The sequence below is a fragment of the Hyperoodon ampullatus genome (assembly GCF_949752795.1).
Source record: "Hyperoodon ampullatus genome assembly, chromosome: 3".
Classification (NCBI taxonomy): domain Eukaryota; kingdom Metazoa; phylum Chordata; class Mammalia; order Artiodactyla; family Ziphiidae; genus Hyperoodon; species Hyperoodon ampullatus.
The window spans coordinates 16,472,617-16,496,103 of NC_136916.1; the positions used below are offsets into that span (position 1 = coordinate 16,472,617).

Here is a 23,487-nt window from a genome sequence, read left to right on the forward strand (position 1 = left end):
CTTACTTCACTCTGTATGACAGACTCTAGGTCTATCCACCTCATTACAAATAGCTCAGTTTCGTTTCTTTTTATGGCTGAGTAATATTCCATTGTATATATGTGCCACATCTTCTTTATCCATTCATCCGAAGATGGACACTTAGGTTGTTTCCAGCTCTGGGCTATTGTGAATAGAGCTGCAATGAACATTTTGGTACATGTCTCTTTTTGAATTATGGTTTTCTCAGGGTATATGCCTAGTAGTGGGATTGCTGGATCATATGGTAGTTCTATTTGTAGTTTTTTAAGGAACCTCCATACTGTTCTCCATAGTGGCTGTACCAATTCACATTCCCACCAGCAGTGCAAGAGTGTTCCCTTTTCTCCACACCCTCTCCAGCATTTATTGTTTCTAGATTTCTTGATGATGGCCATTCTGACTGGTGTGAGATGATATCTCATTGTAGTTTTGATTTGCATTTCTCTAATGATTAATGATGTTGAGCATTCTTTCATGTGTTTGTTGGCAGTCTGTATATCTTCTTTGGAGAAATGCCTATTTAAGTCTTCTGCCCATTTTTGGATTGGGTTGTTTGTTTTTTTGCTATTGAGCTGCATGAGCTGTTTATAAATTTTGGAGATGAATCCTTTGTCAGTTGCTTCATTTGCAAATATTTTCTCCCATTCTGAGGGTTGTCTTTTGGTCTTGTTTATGGTTTCCTTTGCTGTGCAAAAGCTTTGAAGTTTCATTAGGTCCCATTTGTTTATCTTTGTTTTTAGTTCCATTTCTCTAGGAGGTGGGTCAAAAAGGATCTTGCTGTGATTTATATCATAGAGTGTTCTGCCTATGATTTCCTCTAAGAGTTTGATAGTTTCTGGCCTTACATTTAGGTCTTTAATCCATTTTGAGCTTATTTTTGTGTATGGTGTTAGGGAATGATCTAATCTCATACTTTTACATGTCCCTGTCCAGTTTTCCCAGCACCACTTATTGAAGAGGCTGTCCTTTCTCCACTGTACATTCCTGCCTCCTTTATCAAAGATAAGTTGACCATATGTGTGTGGGTTTCTCTCTGGGCTTTCTATCCTGTTCCATTGATCTATCTTTCTGTTTTTGTGCCAGTACCACACTGTCTTGATTACTGTAGCTTTGTAGTATAGTCTGAAGTCAGGGAGCCTGATTCCTCCAGCTCCGTTTTTCGTTCTCAAGATTGCTTTGGCTATTCGAGGTCTTTTGTTTTTCCAAACAAATTTTGAAATTCTTTGTTCTAGTTCTGTGAAAAATGCCAGTGGTAGTTTGATAGGGATTGCATTGAATCTGTAGATTGCTTTGGGTAGTAGAGTCATTTTCACAATATTGATTCTTCCAATCCAGGAGCATGGTATATCTCTCCATCTATTTATATCATCTTTAATTTCTTTCATCAGTGTCTTATAATTTTCTGCCTACAGGTCTTTTGTCTCCTTAGGTAGGTTTATTCCTAGATATTTTATTCTTTTTGTTGCAATGGTAAATGGGAGTGTTTTCTTGATTTCATTTTCAGATTTTTCATCATTAGTGTACAGGAATGCCATAGATTTCTGTGCATTAATTTTGTATCCTGCTACTTTACCAAATTCATTGATTAGCTCTAGTAGTTTTCTGGTAGCATCTTTAGGATTCTCTATGTATAGTACCATGTCATCTGCAAACAGTGACAGCTTTACTTCTTCTTTTCCGATTTGGATTCCTTTTATTTCCTTTTCTTCTCTGATTGCTGTGGCTAAAACTTCCAAAACTAAGTTGAATAAGAGTGGTGAGAGTGGGCAGCCTTGTCTTGTTCCTGATCTTAGTGGAAATGGTTTCAGTTTTTCACCATTGAGGACGATGTTGGCTGTGGGTTTGTCATATATGGCCTTTATTATGTTGAGGAAAGTTCCCTCTATGCCTACTTTCTGCAGGTTTTTTATCAAAAATGGGTGTTGAATTTTGTCGAAAGCTTTCTCTGCATCTATTGAGATGATCATATGGTTTTTCTTCTTCAATTTGTTAATATGGTGTATCACATTGATTGATTTGCGTATATTGAAGAACCCTGCATTCCTGGAATAAACCCCACTTGATCATGGTGTATAATCCTTTTAATGTGCTGTTGGATTCTGTTTGCTAGTATTTTGTTGAGGATTTTTGCATCTGTGTTCATCAGTGATATTGGCCTGTAGTTTTCTTTCTTTGTGACATCCTTTCCTGGTTTTGGTATCAAGGTGATGGTGGCCTCATAGAATGAGTTTGGGAGTGTTCCTCCCTCTGCTATATTTTGGAAGAGTTTGAGAAGGATAGGTGTTAGCTCTTCTCTAAATGTTTGATAGAATTCACCTGTGAAGCCATCTGGTCCTGGGCTTTTGTTTGTTGGAAGATTTTTAATCACAGTTTCAATTTCAGTGCTTGTGATTGGTCTATTCATATTTTCTATTTTCCTGATTCAGTCTCGGAAGGTTGTGATTTTCTAAGAATTTGTCCATTTCTTCCAGGTTGTCCATTTTATTGGCATAGAGTTTCTTGTAGTAATCTCTCATGATCTTTTGTATTTCTGCAGTGTGAGTTGTTACTTCTCCTTTTTCATTTCTAATTCTATTGATTTGAGTCTTCTCCCTTTTTTTCTTGATGAGTCTGGCTAATGGTTTATCAATTTTGTTTGTCTTCTCAAAGAACCAGCTTTTAGTTTTATTGATCTTTGCTATCGTTTCCTTCATTTCTTTTTCATTTATTTCTGATCTGATCTTTATGATTTCTTTCCTTCTGCTAACTTTGGGGGTTTTTTGTTGTTCTTTCTCTAATCGCTTTAGGTGCAGGGTCAGGTTGTTTACTCGAGATGTTTCCTGTTTCTTAAGGTGGGATTGTATTGCTATAAACTTCCCCCTTAGAACTGCTTTTGCTGCGTCCCATAGGTTTTGGGTCGTCGTGTCTCCATTTTCATTTGTTTCTAGGTATTTTTTAATTTCCTCTTTGATTTCTTCAGTGATCACTTCGTTATTGATTAGTGTATTGTTTAGCCTCCATGTGTTTGTATTTTTTACAGATCTTTTCCTGTAATTGATGTCTAGTCGCATAGCATTGTGGTCGGAAAAGATACGTGGTACAATTTCAATTTTCTTAAATTTACCAAGGCTTGATTTGTGACCCAAGATATGATCTATCCTGGAGAATGTTCCATGAGCACTTGAAAAAAATGTGTATTCTGTTGTTTTTGGATGGAATGTCCTATAAATATCAATTAAGTCCATCTTGTTTAATGTATCATTTAAAGCTTGTGTTTCCTTATTGATTTTCATTTTGGATGATCTGTCCATTGGTGAAAGTGGGGTGTTAAAGTCCCCTACTATGAGTGTGTTACTGTCGATTTCCCCTTTTATGGCTGTTAGTATTTGCCTTATGTATTGAGGTGCTCCTATGTTGGGTGCATAAATATTTACAATTGTTATATCTTCTTCTTGGATCGATCCCTTGATCATTATGTAGTGTCTTTCTTTGTCTCTTCTAATAGTCTTTATTTTAAAGTCTATTTTGTCTGATATGAGAATTGCTACTCCAGCTTTCTTTTGATTTCCATTTGCGTGGAATATCTTTTTCCATCCCCTTACTTTCAATCTGTATGTGTCTCTAGGTCTGAAGTGGGTCTCTTGTAGACAGCATATATATGGGTCTTGTTTTTGTATCCATTCAGCCAATCTGTGTCTTTTGGTGGGAGCATTTAGTCCATTTACATTTAAGGTAATTATTGATATGTATGTTCCTATTCCCATTTCCTTAATTGCTTTGGGTTCGTTATTGTAGGTATATTCCTTCTGTTGTGTTTCTTGACTAGAGAAGTTCCTTTAGCATTTGTTGTAAAGCTGGTTTGGTGGTGCTGAACTCTCTCAGCTTTTGCTTGTCTGTAAAGGTTTTAATTTCTCCATCAAATCTGAATGAGATCCTTGCTGGGTAGAGTAATCTTGGTTGTAGGTTTTTCTCCTTCATCACTTTAATTATGTCCTGCCACTCCCTTCTGGCTTGTAGAGTTTCTGCTGAGAGATCAGCTGTTAACCTGATGGGGATTCCCTTGTGTGTTATTTGTTGTTTTTCCCTTGCTGCTTTTAATATGATTTCTTTGTGTTTAATTTTTGACAGTTTGATTAATATGTGTCTTGGCGTATTTCTCCTTGGATTTATTCTGTATGGGACTCTCTGTGCCTCCTGGACTTGATTAACTATTTCCTTTCCCATATTAGGGAAGTTTTCAACTATAATCTCTTCAAATATTTTCTCAGTCCCTTTCTTTTTCTCTTCTTCTTCTGGAACCCCTATAATTCGAATGTTGGTGCGTTTAATGTTGTCCCAGAGGTCTCTGAGACTGTCCTCTGTTCTTTTCATTCTTCTTTCTTTATTTTGCTCTGCATCACTTATTTCCACTATTTTATCTTCCACCTCACTTATCCGTTCTTCTGCCTCAGTTATTCTGCTATTGATCCCATCTAGAGTATTTTTCATTTCATTTATTGTGTTTTTAATCGATGCTTGATTCATCTTTAGTTCTTCTAGGTCCTTGTTAACTGTTTCTTGCATTTTGTCTATTCTATTTCCAAGATTTTGGATCTTGGAAATAGAATCTTGGATCAGCTTTACTATCATTATTCTGAATTCTTTTTCAGGTAGACTGCCTATTACCTCTTCATTTGTTAGGTCTGGTAGGTTTTTATCTTGCTCCTTCACCTGCTGTGTGTTTTTCTGTCTTCTCATTTTGCTTATCTTACTGTGTTTGGGGTCTCCTTTTTGCAGGCTGCAGATTCGTAGTTCCTGTTGTTTTTGGTATCTGTCCCCAGTGGCTAAGGTTGTTTCAGTAGGTTGTGTAGGCTTCCTGGTGGGGGGGACTAGTGCCTGTGTTCTGGTGGTTGAGGCTCGATCTTGTCTTTCTGGTGGACAGGTCCACGTCTGGTGGTGTGTTTTGGGGTGCCTGTGGCCTTATTATGTTTTTAGGCAGCCTCTCTGCTAATGGGTGGGGTTGTGTTCCTGTCTTGCTAGTTTCTTGGCATAGGGTGACCAGCACTGTAGCTTGCTGGTCGTTGACTGAAGCTGGGTGCTGGTGTTGAGATGGAGATCTCTGGGAGGTTTTCGCTGCTTGATATTATGTGGAGCTGGGAGGTCTCTTGTGGCCCCGTGTCCTGAAGTTGGCTCTCCCACTTCAGAGGCACAGCACTGACTCCTGGCTGCAGCACCAAGAGCCTTTCATCTACCCGGCTCAGAATAAAAGGGAGAAAAAGTAGAAAGAAAGAATTAGTAGAAGAAAGAAAGAGAGAGAGAAAGAAAGGAAGAAGGAAAGGAAGGAAGGAAGAAAGAAAGAAAGAAAGGAGGGAGGGAGGGAGGAAGGAAAGAAAAAGTGAATGGAAGAAGGGAGGCAGGAAAGAAAGAAAAAAATAGAAGGAAAGAAAGACAGGAGGGAGGGAGGGAGGACGGAAAGAAAGAGAAAGAAAGAAAGGGGCGGAGGGAGGGAGGGAAGAAGGGAAGGTAGGAAAAAAAGAAAGAGCAGATAAAGTAAAATAGAATAAAGTATAAAATATAGTAGCATTATTAAAATTAAAATGTAATTATTGAAAAAAAAAACGGACAGATAGAACCCAGGGACATATGGTGGAAGCAAAGCTATACAGAGAAAATCTCACACAGAGGCGTACACATACACATTCAAGAAAGAGAATAGGGGGAAAAATCGAAAATCTTGCTCTCAAAGTCCACCTCCTCAATTTGGGATAATTCGTTGTAAAAAGAGGAAAAGGGGGAAAAGTCTGAAATCTTGCTCTCAAAGTCCACCTCCTTAATTTGGGATAATTCGTTGTAAAAAGAGGAAAAGGGGAAAAAAATCTTAAATCTTGTCCTCAAAGTCCACCTCCTCAATTTGGGATGATTCGCTGTCCATTCATGCACTCCACAGACGCAGGGCACATCAAGCGGACCGTGGAGCTTTAATCCGCTGCCTCCGAGGCTGCACAGAGAGATTTCCCTGTCTCTTCTCTGCTCTCACAGCTCCCGGGTCTCAGCCTTGGACTTGGCCCCGCCTTTGCGCGTAGGTCGCCGGAGGGCGTCCGTTCTTCGCTCAGACAGGACGGGTTTAAAGGAGCCGCTGATTCGGGGGCTCTGGCTCACTCAGGCCGAGGGGAGGGAGGGGCACGCAGTGCGGGGCGGGCCTGCGGCGGCAGAGGCCAGCGTGACGTTGCACCAGCCCGAGGTGCTCCATGCGCTTTCCCGGGGAAGCCGTCCCTGGGTCCCGGGACCCCGGCAGGGCGGGCTGCACAGGCTCCCCGGAAGGGGGTGTGGACAGTGACCTGCGCTCGCACACAGGCCTTGTGGCGGCGGCAGCAGCAGCCCCAGCGTCCCACGCCCGTCTCCGGGGTCCGCGTTGTTAGCCGCGGCTCGCGCCCGTCTCTGGTGCTTCTTTAAGCAGCTCTCTTAATCCCCTCTCTTCGCGCACCAGGAAACAAAAGGGAAGAAAGTCTCTTGCCTCTTCGGCAGCTCCAGACTTTTTACCCCGGACTCCCTCCGGGCTAGCCGTGGTGCACTAACCCCTTCAGGCTCTCTTCCTGCCGCCAGCCCCAGTCCTCTCCCTGCGCTCCAACTGAAAGCCGATACCCAAGCCTCAGCTCCCAGCCCCGCCCGCCCCGGGCGGCCGAGCAGACAAGCCTCTCGGGCTGTTGTGTGCCTGAGGGCACCGATCCTCTGTGGGAATCTCTCCGCCTTGCCCTCCGCACCCCTGTTGCTGTGCTCTCCTCAGTACTCCGAAGCTTTCCCCCTCCGCCACCCGCAGTCTCCACCCGCGAAAGGGCTTCTAGTGTGTGGAAACCTTTCCTCCTTCACGGCTCCCTCCCACTGGTGCAGGTCCCGTCCATATCCTATTGTCTCTGTTTATTGTTTTTTCTTTTGCCCTACCCAGGTATGTGGGGAATTTCTTGCCTTTTGGGGGGTCTGAGGTCTTCTGTTCAGCGTTCAGTAGGTGTTCTGTAGGAGTTGTTCCACGTGTAGACGAATTTCTGATGTATCTGTGGGGAGGAAGGTGATCTCCGCGTCTTACTCTTCCGCCATCTTCCTCTCAGCCTACTCAGTCTATCTTAACTAAAATTTTTGTAAAGGGAAGTGATAGCTTTGTCTCAGCCAAATAACAGTACATGGCATTATGAATTCTTAACATAATATTATACCAAAAATTCATCAGGGTATAAGCAGGATAAAAGATGATTTGTGTTATAAATAAGTAATATTTTAGCTAAATTTTTTGGGTGTTTGATGTATATTTTTTTAAATGTAAATTTATTCTTCTTTTCCAACATGTATAGCTTTTATAACCAACCCATGTCTTCTTGCATTGGCCGGAACTTCCAAAATCAAATTAAATTGTTGTGATGTAGAGTGCAGGAGTATCACTCTTCTTTTGTGCTTTGAACTGAGAGTGCCTCTACACTTTCACCTGTGATGATAGGTTATCTGAGATAAATATTTTTTATTATGGTCAGGATGTTTTCTTTTGTTCAAAGTTTATTAAGAATTTTTAACCAGCAGTTGAACTCATTTTAATCAGTTAACAAAAATTTTTTCACTGTGGTAAAGTATACATAACATTTGACATTTTAATCATCTTTAAATAAAGTATACAATTCAGTGGCATTAATTGCATTCACAGTGTTGTGCAACCATCACTACGTCTATTTCCACAACTTTTCATCACCCCCCCCAAAAAAACTTGTTAAACGACAACTCACATTCCTGCCTCCTTCCAGCCCCTGGTAACCTCTAACTTACTTTCTGTCTCTATGGACTTGCCTATTATGTTTCATGTAAGTGGAATCATATAATATTTGTCCTTTTGTGCCTGGCCTGTTTCACTTAGCATAATATTTTCAAGGTTCACCCACATTGTAGCATGTGTCAAAATTTCATTTCTTTATGTGGCTGAATAATGTTTCGTTGTATGTACATACCACATTTTGTTTATCCATTCATCTGCTGATGGACATTTAGGTTGTTTCCATTTTTGACTATTGTGAATAATGTTACAATGAACATGGTGTATGGTATCTGTTTAAATCTCTGTTTTCAATTGTTTGGGTAGGAGTGTATTTGCTGGATCATAAGATAATTCTAGGTTTAGCTTTTTGAGCAACTGCACAACTGTTTTCCACAGTGGCTGACCCATTTTATGTTCCCAGTAGCGTTGTACAATGGTACACATCCTTGCCAACACTTGTTTTCCTTTTTGTTTAAATTATGGTTATTCTAGTAGGTATGAAATATATCTCTTTGTAATTTTGATTCACATTTATTTAATTACTAAAGATGTTAAGCATCTCTTTTTGTGCTTATTGGTAATCTGTATATCTTCTTTGGAAAAAAATGTCTATACAGCTCCTTCACCCATTTTTTTTTAAGTGAGTTGTTTGTCTTTTGTTGCTGAATTGTAGAGGTTCTTTATATATTCTCGGTATGAAACCTTTATCAGATACATGGTTTGCAAATATCTTCTCTGTTAAAGTTCTGTAGCTTCCTGATTTCAGAGAGCAGGGCAAATCATCAGCTGGGGTCACTGGGGGTAGGTCTTACTGCAGTGACAGCTCCAGTCCCAGGGAGGAGTTGCAGTGGCATGAACTCCAGTCATCTCTGTCAGCTGGCTTCTGTGTTGGTGAAGGCTGTGGGGTTCCTCTCATATCCATGGTGGGGAGACTTGCTGGGCTTCTCCTGCTCTTATTTTCCCTATGGGGTGAAAACCCTCTCAGGGCAGCTCAGGCACTGAGCTGCTCTGGATTGGGGGATGTGGTGATGCAGGTAAAATACTACCTACATTTTTCTGTGCAGCCATCCTTGGTTTTTGAGCTCCATGGGGTTTCTGCTGCTTCTTTGTTGGAGTCCAGAGCTTTCCCAGAGCTGTTTTTGTTGGTTTATAATTATTTACTTATTTATTTTGTTGTTTCTGTTGGGGAGATGAGGGTTGAGACCTCTTAGCCCTCCATCTCGCTGACATCACCTTCCCAGTCAGTGTTTTTTTTTAATAGTTTCTTTTACTCTGTTGAGAATTGCCATCAGTTCGCTAACAATGTCCATCTTTTCCTTTAAATCCATGAACATATTTATAATAGCTTTTTTTTTTTTCAAAGTCCTTTTTTGGCTAATTCCAATATTTGCATAATCTCTGGATCTATTTCTATTAACTTTTTTCCCCTGGTTTGGGGTCATATTTTCCTATGTGCATGTCTAGTATTTTTTAAATTATTATTACATGTTACTTATTATGGATTCTATTTTTTTTAACTCTCAGTAATGTTTTCTTATTTTGAAGAATACTGTTTTTAGTTTTTGAAGGCATTTAACTTACTTGTGGCTCAGCTTTGTCCTGTTGAAGCTTGGTTTTGGGCTTTGTTAGTCCATGCCTAGACTAGTCCTTTCTTTAGGGCTAGAGTAGCCCTACTCCTAAAAAGGGCCTTTTTGAGCTCTAAGCTAAGCATTTTGGATATTAGCAAGGTTTCTCCGTTTCTCCACTCTGAATAATTGGAACCTCAGTGTCTCCCATCACTATGCAATATCTGTAAACTCCACTCAGCTCACAGCTCCAAAATAATTTATTTCTTCCAGACTTTATTGTGTGTATTGTTTGTGGGCAATTTAGTGTTTTCCCAAAGACTCAAAGGACTTTATGCAAATTTCAAGCGCTCTATGCTTATACCTTTCTACATGGTACCCTGTTCCACAAATTCTGTTTACCTCATTAGACCCAAACCTTGATCTCTGTCTCTTTTCAGTGAGATCCTTTTCCTGTATTTGAGCTGTACTTATCTGTACTACTAGGAATGCACCCTGAGAAGACCACCAAGATGAATAATGTGTTTCTCTGCTCCAAGGGATCACAGTCTTGTGCTCTCTGTTTCAACTGCCCAAAAGCATTTGCTTCCTATATTTTATCTAGATTCAATTTTCATAGATCATTGATTTATTATCACAGTTTGTACACTTAACCTTTGTAGTTCACTGTACACATGCTAAAAAGGAACATATTGGAAACTCATATATGTTTTTATAATGAGGAAATATAACTATTTCATGTGTAACTCTTCCTGTTCCATGAGGAAGGGTCACATACTTTTTCAAAGTTTTCCAGGTACCTAGGTTATCTGAGGGCAAAAACCATGTACTTTTGCAGAACAGAAAATGGATAATGTAGGAGATAAAAATTTGCCTATGGATCAAAATTTAGACTCATATGTTGAGGTACATTCTCTCTATACCCACTTTGTTGAGAGGTTTTTTTTTTATCATAAATGATTGTTGAATTTTGTCAAATGTTCTGCACTTGGGATGATCATGTGATTTTTATCTTTCATTCTGTTAATATGGTATATGACATTAATTGATTTGCATATGTTGGATCATTCTTGCATCTCAGGGATAAATCCCAGTTGGTCATGGTATATGATCCTTTGAATATCCTGTTGAATTCAGTTTGCTAGTATTTTATTGAGAATTTTGCATCTATGTTCATCAGGGATATTGGGCTGTAGTGTTCTATTCTTATGTTGTCTTAGTCTAGCTTTGTTATCAGGGCAATACTAACCTCATAAAATAAGTTTGGAAATGTACAAAAAAATGTACATTCACGCACACACATACACACACCTGCTAGAATTTTTATTGAGATTGCATTTTTTTAAAATTTATTTATTTATTCATTTATTTATGGCTGCATTGGGTCTTCGTTGCTGTGTGCGGGCTTTATCTAGTTGTGGCGAACGGGGGCTACTCTTTGTTGCGGTGTGTGGGCTTCTCATTGCAGTGGCTCTCTTGTTGTGGGGCACGAGCTGTAGGTGCGTGGGCTTCAGTAGTTGTGGCACTTGGGCTCAGCAGTTGTGGCTTGCGGGCTCTAGAGCGCAAGCTCAGTAGTTGTGGTGCACAGGATTAGTTGCTCCAGGGCATGTGGGATCTTCCCGGACCAGGGCTCGAACTTGTGTCCCCTGCATTGGCAGGTGGCTTCTTAACCACTGTGCCACCAGGGAAGTCCAAGATGGCATTTTTTAAATACACACAAACACACAACACACACATTGGAGAGGATTGATACCTTTTCAGTACTAATTATTCCAACCCATAAACATGATACATATCTCTATTTCTATACTTTTTAAAAAACTTCTCTCAGTAATAATTTATACTTTTCCCTGTGGAAGACATGCATATTTACTAGAAAAGAGGAACATTTTCTAACTGTAAAATGGTAAATTCAACTGGAGTACCCCTAAATTTATATGCAACCAAGAATACAGCTTCAAAATATATAAAGCAAAATGAAATAGAACCAAAAGGAGAAATAGAAGTTCCATAATTACAGCTGGAGATTTAAACAGATTTCTCTGTAAAGAAAAAGAAGAATTGAACATCAAGATTATCAAACATACATATACACATATTAAACATATACTGGATCATAAAGCAAGGATGAAGAAATGTCAAAGGATTAAAGTCATGTACACTGTCTTATGACCAGAGTACAATAAATCTAGAAACTAATAACACAAATTTAACTATGTCCACTTTATCTGATATTAGTAGAACCACACCAACTTTGTTTTAGTTAGTATTAGTATGATAAATCCCTTTGCATTAATAGAATAAAGTTTAAGTGATGCTGTATGTCTTCTTCATGGCTCTGTTGGAGCTTGCTCAGTCTTGAGAAGCTAAAGTCACAAGAAGGCCACATATAGGTCCTCTTATCAATAGTCCCAGCTGAGGCAGACATGTGAGTGATGAAGTCTCTAGCTCACATCGTCCTTTCAGTCACAAAAGTTTTATTTCGATGAAGTCCAATTTATCTGTGTTTTTATTAGTCACATAGAATTTTGGTGCTACATGGAAGAAACTATTGCCTAACCTAAGGTCATAAAAATTTACTCATATTTTCTTCTATAAGTAGTATAATTTTAACTCACTTTTATGTCTGTAATACACTTTGAGTTGTATATAATGTGACACTGGAGTCCAACTTCATTCTTTTACATGTGGATATTCACTTGTTCCCATCACCATTCGCTGAGAAGACTGTTCTCTCCCCACTGATTTTTCTTTTGGAAAATCAATTGATCATAAATGTGAGAGTTTATTTCTGAACTCAGTTCTATTCTATTAATATATATGCAATAGTAAGTTTTTAAATTGGAAAGTGGGAGTTCTCCAACTTTTTTATTCTTATTCAAGATTGTTTTGGGTACTCTAGGTCCCTTAAGTTTCCAGTTGAGTTTTAATATCACCTTATCAATTTCTGCAAAATAGCCATCTGGGATTTTGATAGGGATTAAATTGAGTCTGTAGATTATTTGGAGTGTATTGTGATCTTAACAATATTGTCTAATAATCCATAACCAGGGGTTGTCTTTCCATTTATTATATCTTATTTAATTATTTTCAATGATGTTTTGTCGTTTTCAGTGTACAAGTCTTACACCTATTTTGTTAAATGTATTCTTAAGTGTTTTATTGATTTTGATACTATTGTAAATTTAATCGTTTTTCTTAATTTTATTTCCAACTGTTTCTTGCTAGTGTGTTGAAATACAACTAAATTTGTATATTGATCTTATCTCTAACCTTTGCTGAATTTATTCAAATAGGTTTTGGTTTTTTTGAGTGTGTGTGTGTATGTGTATATTCCTTAGATATTCTCTATGTGATTTTTTTATTGTTATTCTCTTCTCTATTTTATTTATTTTTGCTGTAGTCTTTATTATTTGCTTCCTCTGCTTGATTTGGGTTTACTTTGTTTGCTGCTGGTGGTCTCTTTTCTTTTCAAAATAAGAGGTATCTGAAGCTGTACATTTTTTTGTAAGCATCACTTTATCTGCATCCCATAAATTTTGGTATGACATGTTTTTGTTTTCTTTCATCTCAAAATATTTTCTAGTTACCTTGTGATTTCTTTTTGATTGGTCATTTAGGAGTGTATTGTTTCATTTTCACTGATTTGTCAATTTCCTTAATCTCTTTCTATTATTGATTTCTAATGTCATTCCACAGGGGTTAAAGAACATACTTTATATGATATCAAACCTATTAAATTTATTGAGGTTTGATTTATGGCCTAGCATGTTGTATATCTTGGAGAATGTTCCATATGCATGTGAGAAGAACACGTGTTCAGTTTTTGTTGGATGGAATGTTCTCTAGAAATCTATAGACCTCTGCAGAGCTCTAGTTAATTTACAGTGTTGTTCAATTATTCTGTTTCCTTCTTGATCTTAGTTGCTTTATCCATTATTTAAATTGGGGATATTGAAGCCTCCAAATATTATTGTTGAAATGTCTGTCTGTAATTGCGTATGGTGGGTCATGAAATACCACAACAAGATTTTGGCCTGGAGCTGGACTCCTCAATATACATACACAAATACAGATACACACATATTCATACACATATATACCTACAGAAACATACATGCATATACACATAGATATATTTAGAAATCATGGGTCCTCATGAGTGTCTTCAGTTCCAGTCCATCTCCTCAGGTCTTTTTTCCTTCCTCTGTTTTGTATGTTTATATCGTTTCTTCTACAGTGTGTACTTGACTGAACAACATCAATACATTTACTCATTTGATATATCCTATATGCTGCTAAATTTGTTTCAGAATTATTTGCAGTTTTACTTTCCTTTTATTATTTTGTTGATTTAAGTTTATTTGGGGGGCAATATGTACAACAGTAATGTACTTCCCAAAGTCTAAGTGTGCAAAAGGTATACAGTTGTCCCTTGGTATCCACAAGGGATTGGTTCCAGGACCCTCCTAGATACCCAAATCCAGAGATGCTCAAGTCCCTAATATAAAATGGTGTTCTATTTGCGTGTAGCATATACACATCCTCCCAAATACTTTAAATCATCTCTAGATTACTTATAGTAACTACTACAATGTGAATGATATGTAAATACAATGGAAATATTATGTAAGTAGTTGCTGGCACATGGCAAATTAAAGTTTTCCTTTTTGGAACTTTCTGGAATATTTTTCTGAATATTTGCAATCTGCATTTGATTGAATCTGCAGATGTGGAACCTGCAGATACAGAGGGCCAACTGTACTTAGAGAAATATCATTCCTCCTATACTCCCCAGTCCTCCTGTCACCCCCTTGAAGGTAACTAAGTATGTTGTTTTCTGATTTATCTTCCTTGTGTTTCATTTTATACAGATAAGTGTCTATTTTTGTCCACTTTTTCCCCTTATTTCCCATTTGTTCTTACTTAAAAGGTAACATACTAGATATCCTTTTTTTAATTTAAAATTATGTCCTGGAAATGATAAGTTTAAAACACAACCCCATTAAAACTGTTCTCACAATTTTCGTGTCAGATCTAGCATCATGGTAATTTAATTTTATAAAAATGAGAGAAAATGCTGCTGTATATATGTTTTAAATCTAGAGATTTCACAATAGATCTGTCTTTTTTATTTAGTAGACTAAAATGTATCTCCTTATGTAGCTCCTGATAAAGAATCAGATGAAAATCTTCTGCTTGAAAATGAAGCAGTGCCAAAAACTAACACACAGATATTGAAACTAAGAACTTCTAGAACAAATAGCCGCAGTGGTAAGAATGATAATTTTATAGATCTTTAAATTATTTGAAGTTAAGCTCATCAAAAGATCTTTTTTCTTTGGTTTTCTTTAAATAATGGATAAAGCAACTAAGATCAAGGTGGAAACAGAATAATTGAACAACACTATATAGACGTTTGTCATATATTTTTCGGAAATTTTACACCTTGATGTAAGTGTGAATACCCTAAGATAACTAGAAAACTAAAATGAAACCTTTGATACCTTTTGTTTGCTATTTGCATGGTCAGTGACTACTGTGTAACAAGAGTGCCTCCACACACACTCGTGAAAACTACCCACACAAATTTCTCACTTCACTTCTAGGGTCTGTTTAAATATATAGTTACCTGCTGTAGCTTTGCAGTCCTTTTCCTTTAATGTTGCGCAAATTAGAAGAAACTTTGCTGATTACTTGGTATATCCAGAAGTTTTATAATAGATCCATTTTTCTACTTAGCATTTCTTATAACTCAGCCAAAGGATATGCTGTCTATTCAAGATCAGTTGCCTGAGGATATAGCTTTAATTTTAAAAGGCCAGTCTCAAATTAATGATGGAGCTACAGGAAGTGACAGTTTTGATAGTAAGTAATTAATTTAAAATCTTGAAAATTATTTTCAATTAAATTCAGGAGAGCTTTGCTCCGTAGTTCATGAATATATCTACAACCATTTTGTTCATTGGTAATTTATCTGTGTGTTCTATAATTTCTGAGTTGGATGGGTTAAATTTCCTACTATGATGATGGATTTCTCTGTTTCTTCTTATGTTGTGTCAAGTTTTGTCTTATATCTTATGATACTTTATCATTAACATTCATATAAATTTAAAATTAATAATTTTCCTAGAGGACAGACCCTTTTGGCCTAATAAAGGGACCCACTTTATCATTTTTATAGTTTTTGTTTGGTTTTTTTTCGCCTTGAAAAACTACCATGCCTGCTATTAAGGTGGCTCCAACTTCTGGCTGGAATTTGCATGAAACATTTTTTTCTGTCCTGTTGCTTTAATCTTTTTATATCATTATTATTTTTCTGTATCTCTAGTACGAAGCTTATAGCTGTGTATTTTTCAAATTCAGTCTGGTATCTTTGTCTTTTAATTAGCACTCATAATCACACTTCATCAAATTTTGGTATTTTGAGATTTAAGTTACATTTTCTTTGTGCTTCCTGTTCTTACTGTCTGATAAGTATCTTTTATTTTCTCTTCTGCTGTATATTTTTATATCATTACATTTTGTTCTTAGACAAATCTGATACCTCAAATTTTAACTTAATTCTAAAGTGTGAATATACCAATAAAACTAAATATTTTAAATAATTAATATTAACCAATATTGAATTATTAATTTTACATTATTGATATCTCTGAGTATCTAAACAGTAACAAGACTGATTCTATTTGCAGAAGTGAAAAATGTAGTCACATGTGTTTATTCTTCAATAGATAGTCTCTTTTAATAGTTATTACCACAAAGTATGATCTGCTTATATTAAGAAAGAGACAAAATATTGTTGGGTAATTAACATATTGTATACAGTACTCACACAACTGATCTGGTTCTCTGGTGCATTTAGAAGTCCTCTTATAGCTCAGAGTATGGATGAAGTATCAGATGAAAATATTTTGCCTAATACTTGGAGCTGCTACAAAGAAAAAATTCAGTAGTAAATATCATTATAAAAATTATTATATTATTTTAATTGAATTAATTGATTTTAATTGAATTAAGTGGTTCATGAATATGTAGCCTGATACACCTTAAAAATATCACTGTCAAGTTTTTAAAAATCATATTATTTAAATTTTTTATTTCTCAGTTTCCTTGAATTTGTTGTTGATTCTACCATTTACTGAAACATGCATGTTGAATTCTTTTACTATGATTTTGGATTTATCTATTTCTTCTTGTATTACTGGCCTCTTTATACTGTCTATGTTATCAGGTGTATACAATTTTTTAAAAGTACATACTACTAGTGAACTCAACTTTTTATTTTTATTAAAGAGACCATCTTAATCTTTGGTAAGGTTCTTTGACTTAAATCCTGTTTTGTCTGACATTGCCATAACTATAGCAGATTTATTTTGATTAATATATGCATACATATCTTTTTTCACCTATTTACTTTCCACCTTTCTGTATCATTGAGCTTTGGTGTGGTGTATCTTATAAATAGTTTATAGTTAGATTGTTTATAAATCCAGTGTGACTTTCTTGTCTGTTCCTAGAACATGGAATCTGTCTATAATTATTAAAACTATTGATATATTGGATTTAAATATTCTGGGGTACTTTGTTTTTTCCCACCTAATCCATTTTTCATTTTTCAATTATGTTGAATCATTATTTTTGTTTATTCCATTTTTTAAATCAATCTTATGTTTTGAAATGTGAGAACTTAAAAAATGTGAATATGCTTAGAAAAATGAAGTGTACCTTCAACTTTCAAAGCATGTATATGAAATAACAGAGAGCCTATATGTGCTTTCAGTAAAAACACTCTCATGGTTACATTTAACCTCATAGTCCAGTCTTATTTTTTGATCATTTAAAAAATTGTAGTCATTTGCTTAAATTGTTATAAAAATGAATGGAAAATTTAGGTGGTACTTAGTATATCTTAATAGTTCAGAGGCTTTACCATAAAAGTTTCACGTTTTAGTGGATTAAAAGCTTCTTTTCTTATAGCTGAGAAAATGGATATCAGCTGGAAATATTTCACCTGAATATAAAGTTTTAACCTCAAAAATCCCATCTCAAATTAAGAATCTTGCAAGTTCTAGAAAACTGTTTTTGACAGTTTGACTATGATATGTGTATGTGTGGATCTCATTGAGTGTGCTTTACTTTGGTTTTGTTGAGGATTAATGTTTTTCATAATATTGGGGAAGTTAATGATCGTTATTTCTTCACAAATTCTTTCTCTCCTTTTCCCATTATACATATATTGATACTTTAGTTTCCACTAGTCTCTGAGGCTCTGTTCATTTTTCATTCTTTTTTCTTTCTCATCCTCAGACTGTATAATCTCAATTTACCTCTGCTCAGTTTCACTGATTCTCTGCCTTTTTAACCCTTTTGATTCTCTCTTTCCATTTCAGTTACTGTTCTTTCAATTCCAGAATTTTTAAAATTCTTTTAAAAGGTTTCTATCATGTTATTGATACTATCTGATGGTGAGATATAATTTCTATACTTTCCTTTAATTCTTTAGACATAGTTTCCTTTAGTTATTGGAACATATTTTATAAAACTCATTTAAAATCTTTGTCTAGTAAGTTCAGTGTCTGGGCTTCCTCATTGAGAGTTTCTTTTGACTGCTTTTATTCTGTTCTGTGTACTGGCCACTCTCTTGTTTCTTTGCAGGTCTCATATTTTTTTGATTGAAGACTAGCCACTTTAAATATAACATGCAACTATGGAAATCAGATTACTCCTGTTCCCCGGAGTTTGTTTTTTTTTTATTTATTTGATTGTTTAGTAAGTTTATTGGACTAGACTCTAAAGGCTGTATTCTTCATTTTATGTGGCCACTGAAGTCTCTGCACAGTTAGCTTAGTAGTCAGATAATGATTGGACAGAGATTTTCTTAAGTGTAATGATATCTCTCTGCCCCTGTTGAGAGGCTTCTGTTATTTTAATGACTCTGTCAATTGTAATAGTTGATTATCTTGGAAGTTTAGATGGAAAATTATACTAAGTTTATAGTACAGTGTTGTTCATTATAAGCACAATGTTTTACAGCAGATATCTAGAACATTTTTATCTTGCATACCTGAAACTATACTTACTGAACAGCAACTTTCCATTTCCCCCTTCTTCCAGCCCATGACAACCACCATTCTACTCTTTGGTTAGGAGTTTGGCTACTTTAATATCTCATATAAGTGGAATTCTGCAGTATTTGTTCTTCTGTGACAGGCTTATTTCACATAACATAATGTTCGAGAGGTTCACCTATGTTGTCACTTATAACAGGATTTCCTTCTTTTTTTTTTTTTTTTTTTTTGCTGCACCACACGGCATGTGGGATCTGGCATGCGGCATCTTAGTTCCCTGACCAGGGATTGAACCCACGCCCCCTGCAGTGGAAGCACAGAGTCTTAACCACTGGACCGCCAGGGAAGTCCCATGGATATCCTTCTTTTTAAAGAGTGAATAATATTCCATTGTATGTATGTACCACACTTTCTTTACCCATTCACCACTGATGGATGTTTAGGCTGCTTCCCCATCTTGGCTATTGTGAATAATGCTGCAGTGAACATGAGAGAACAAATATCTTATTGATCCTGGTTTCAGTTCCTCTGGATGTTGTACAGAAAAGTAGGATTGCTGGATTGTATGGTAGTTATTAGTTTTTTGAGGTACCTCTGTACCATTTTCCATAGTGGCTATACCCTTGTACATTCCCACCATCAGTGTACATCCTCACTACCATTTATCTTTTGTTTTTTGATCATAGCCATCCAAACAAATGTGAGGTGATATCTCATTGTGGTTTATTTGCATTTCCCTGATGATTAGTGATGTTGAGCACCTTCTTAAATACCTATTGGTCATTTTTATCTCTTCTCTGGAAAAATATCTATTCAGGTCCTTTGGCTATTTTTTAATCAGGTTGTTTTATTGTTGTTTAGTTTTAGGAGTTTCTTACATATATTTTGGAATTAACCCCTTATTACATATGTGGTTTGCAAATATTTTTCCCATGCCATACATTGACTTTTCACTCTTTTTATCATTTACCTTGCTGTGCAGAGCTTTTTAGTTTGGTTCCACTTGTTGATTTTTGCTTTTGTTGCCTGTATTTTTGATATCATATCCAAGAAATCATTGCCAAGACCAACATCATAAAGCTTTTCTCCTGTGGTTTTTTCTATGAGTTTTATAGTTTTTGGTTTTACATTTAAGTTTTTCATCCATTTTGAGTTTATTTTTTTGGTACGGGTCCAATTTCATTCTTTTTCTTGTGGATTTACAGTTTTCCCAACATCATTTCTTAAAGAGCCTATCCTTTCCCCATTGTGTATTATTGGCACCTTTGTCACTGATCAGTTGACTATATGTGCATGAGTTTATTTTTTATCTATTTTCTTCTATTGGCCTGTGTGTCTGCTGTTATGCCAGTATCAACTGTTTTAATTACCATAGCTTGTAATGTGTTTTGAAATCAGGAAATGTGATCAAGATTGTTCTGGCTATTCAGGATACTTACCCTTCCACGTGAATTTTAGGATTGTTTTTCTATTTCTGTTTTAAAAATGCCATTGGGATTTTGATAGGGATTGCATTGAATCTGTAGATCTCTTTGGGTAGAATGGCCATTTTAACGATATTAAGTCTTCTGATCCATAAAAACGAGATGTATTTTCATTTATTTGTGTTTTCTTTATTTCACCAATATTTTTTATATTTTAGTGTGCAAGCCTTTCACCTTCTTAGCTAAGCTTATTCCTAAGGATGTTATTCCTTTTGATGATAATGTAAATGGGATTGTTTCTTAATTTCCTTTTCAGATTGTGCAATGTTAGTGTATGGAAATACCACTGATTTTTGTATGTTGATTTTGAATCCTACATCTTTAGTGAATTTGTTTACTACCTTCAGAGTTTTTTGTGGCGTTCATGTCATCTGTGAATAGAGATAGTTTTACTTCTTCCTTTCTGATTTGGATGCCTTTTATATATCTTCATTGCCTAATTGCTCTGGCTAGGACTTCCACTACTGAGTTGATTGGCATGGCAAGAATGGACATTCTTGCCATGCTTTTAACCTCTGAGGAAAAGCTTTTAGTTTTTCACCATTGAGTCTGATGTTAGCTTTGGGCTTTTCCCTTATGGCATCCATTATGTTGAAATTTTCTTCTGTTACTGGTTTGTTGAGTGTTTTTATAATGCAAGATTGCAGAATTTTTTTCAAATTTTTTTTGTATCTGATAATCACGTGATTTTTTTGAGGCTGGCTAACACAATGACTATATAACAATTTACTAATTTTTTATTGAGGTAAAATTGGTATATAACATTATATGTTTCAGGTGTACAACATTGTGATTCAACATCTGTGTTCATTACCAAGTGATCGTTACCAAAAGTCTAGTTACCTGCCATCACCATACACTTGACTCCCTTCAGACATTTCACCCACACCTCATCCCCCTTCCCTTCTGATAACGACCACCTGTTCTCTGTGTCTGTGAGATTAATTTTGTTTTTATTTGTTCATTTGTTTGTTTTAGATTCCACATATCAGTGAAATCATATAATTTTTGTTTTTCACCTCTGACATACTTCATTTAACATAGTACCCTCAAGGTCTATATTGTGGCACATAGCAAGATTTCATTCTTTTTTATGGCTGAATAGTATTCCATTGTCTATATAAACCACATATATGGTATCCATCTGTCCATTGATGGACATTTAGGTTGTTTCCATATCTTCGCTATTGTAAATAATGGTGCTATGAACATCAGGGTGCATATATCTTTTCATATAGTGATTTTTTTACTCTTCAGATAAACACCCAGAGGTGGAATTGCTGTTCATATGGTAGTTTTATTTTTAATTTTTTTGAGGAACATCCATACTCTTTCCCACAGTGACTGTACCAATTTACATTACCACCAATACTGCCCAATGATTCCCTTTTCTCCATATCCTTACCAGCACTTGTTATTTCTTGTCTTTTGGTAATTGCTATACTAAGAAGCGTGAGGTGGTATCTCATTGTGGTTTTGGTTCGCATTTCCCTCCCATTTAGTGAAATTGAGCATCTTTTCATGTATCTGTTGGCCATCTATATGTCTTCTTTGGAAAAATGTCTATAGAGACCCTCTGTTCATTTCTTAATCAGATTGTTTGTTTGTTTTGCTACTGAGTTGTATGAGTTCTTTATATATTTTGGATATTAACCCTTTTCAGATAAGTAATTTGCATATATTTTCTCCCATTCATTAAGTTGCCTTTTCATTTTGTTGATGGCTTTTTTCGCTGTGCAGGGGCTTTTTAGTTTGATGTAGTCTCACTTGTTTATTTTTTGCTTTTGTTGCCTTTGCTTTGAGTTTCAAATCCAAAAAATCTTCACCAAGACTGATGTCAGGGAGCTTACCACCTATCTTTTCTTCTAGGAGCTTTATGTTTTCAGTTTAATGTTCAAGTCTTTAATCTATTTTGAATTAATTTTTTGTGTATGTTGTAAGAAAGTGATTCAGTTTCATTCTTTAGCATGTGTCTATCCAGTTTTCTCAACACCATTTATTGAAGAGATTGTCCTTTCCCCACAGTACATTCTTGACTGGTTTATAATAAATGAATTGACCATATATGTGTGGGTTTATTTGTGGGCTCTCTGTTCTGATCCATTGATCTGTGTGTCTGTTTTTATGTCAGTTCCATACTGTTACCATTACTATTGCTTTTTTTTTTAATTTTCTAAAATTTTTATTTATTTATTTATTTATTTATTTATTTATTTATTTATTTATTGGCTGTGTCGGGTCTTAGTTGCAGTATGCAGGATCTTTATTGAGGCATGCGGTATCTTTCGTTGTGGCACGTGGGCTTCTTTCTAGTTGTGACGTGTGGGTTTTCTCTCTCTGGTTGTGGCATGTGGGTTCCAGGCCATGTGGGTTCTGTAGTTGTGGCACGTGGGCTCCAGAGCACATGGGCTCTGTAGTTGTGGCATGCAGACTCTGTAGTTGAGGTGCGTGAGCTTAGTAGTTGTGGCGCATGGGCTTAGTTGCCCTGCGGCACGTGGGATCTTAGTTCCCCTACCAGGGATTGAACCCGTGTCTCTTGCATTGGAAAGAGGATTCTTTACCACTGTAGTACCAGGGAATTCCCCTACTATTGCTTTTCAATACAGTTTGAAATCAGGAAGCATAATGCGTCCAGCTTTGTTCTTCTTTCTCAAAATTGATTTGGCTATACATAGTCTTTTGTGGTTCCCTACAAATTTTAGGATTGTTTGTTCTATTTCTGTGAATATGCCATTGGAAATTTGATAAGGATTTCATTGAACCTGATGATTGTTTTCAGTAGTATGAATGCTTGAACGATATTAGTTCTTTGATTCATCAGGATGGAATATCTTTTCATTTATTTGTGTCTTACTCAGTTTCTCTCGTCAGTGTCTTACAGTTTTCAGTGTGCAGCTATTTCACCTTGATAGGTACTTTATTCTTTTTTATGGCTTTTTATTGAAATATAATTGGTTAACATATAACATTAATTGCAGATATACAACATAATGATTTTTTAAATTTAAATTTTTTATTGAATTATAGTTGATTTACAGTGTTATGTTAGTTTCTGGTGTACAGCAAAGTGATTCAGATATATATATATATATATATGTATGTGTGTATACTCACACATATATTCTTTTCTTTTTAAATCTATTTTATTTATTTATTTTTGACTGTGTTGGGTCTTCATTGCTGCGCACAGGCTTTCTCTAGTTGCGGTGAGTGGGGGCTGCTCTTCATTGCAGTGCACGGGCTTCTCATTGCAGTGTGTGGGCTTCTCATCGCAGTGGCTGCTCTTGTTGCGGAGCACAGGCTCTTGTCGTGTGGGCTTCAGTAGTTGGAGCACGTGAGCTCAGTAGTTGTGGCTCACAGGCTCTAGAGCACAGTTCAGTAGTTGTGGCACATGGGCTTAGTTGCTTCGCAGCATGTGGCATCTTCCCAGACCAGGGCTCGAACCCATGTCCCCTGCATTGGCAGGCGGACTCTCAACCACTGTGCCACCAGGGAAGCCCAGTTAGCCCTTTTTTATCTATTTTATATATAGTAATGTGTATCTACTAATCCCAAATTCCAAATTTATCTCTCCCTGCCTTTTCTCTTTGTTAAAC

At 36.3% G+C, this 23,487-nt stretch overlaps 1 protein-coding gene across 1 annotated transcript in view; it reads left to right on the top strand.

Annotated features, from left to right (window-relative positions):
* The window catches only part of CCDC7 (coiled-coil domain containing 7), a gene marked incomplete at both ends in the record, with an annotated part of 108,913 nt that overhangs the window by 4,607 nt on the left and 80,819 nt on the right, over positions 1-23,487 (top strand). The window contains 1 exon segment of the mRNA XM_079699051.1: positions 15,096-15,204. Coding sequence (XP_079555177.1) covers positions 15,096-15,204 — 109 coding nt within the window.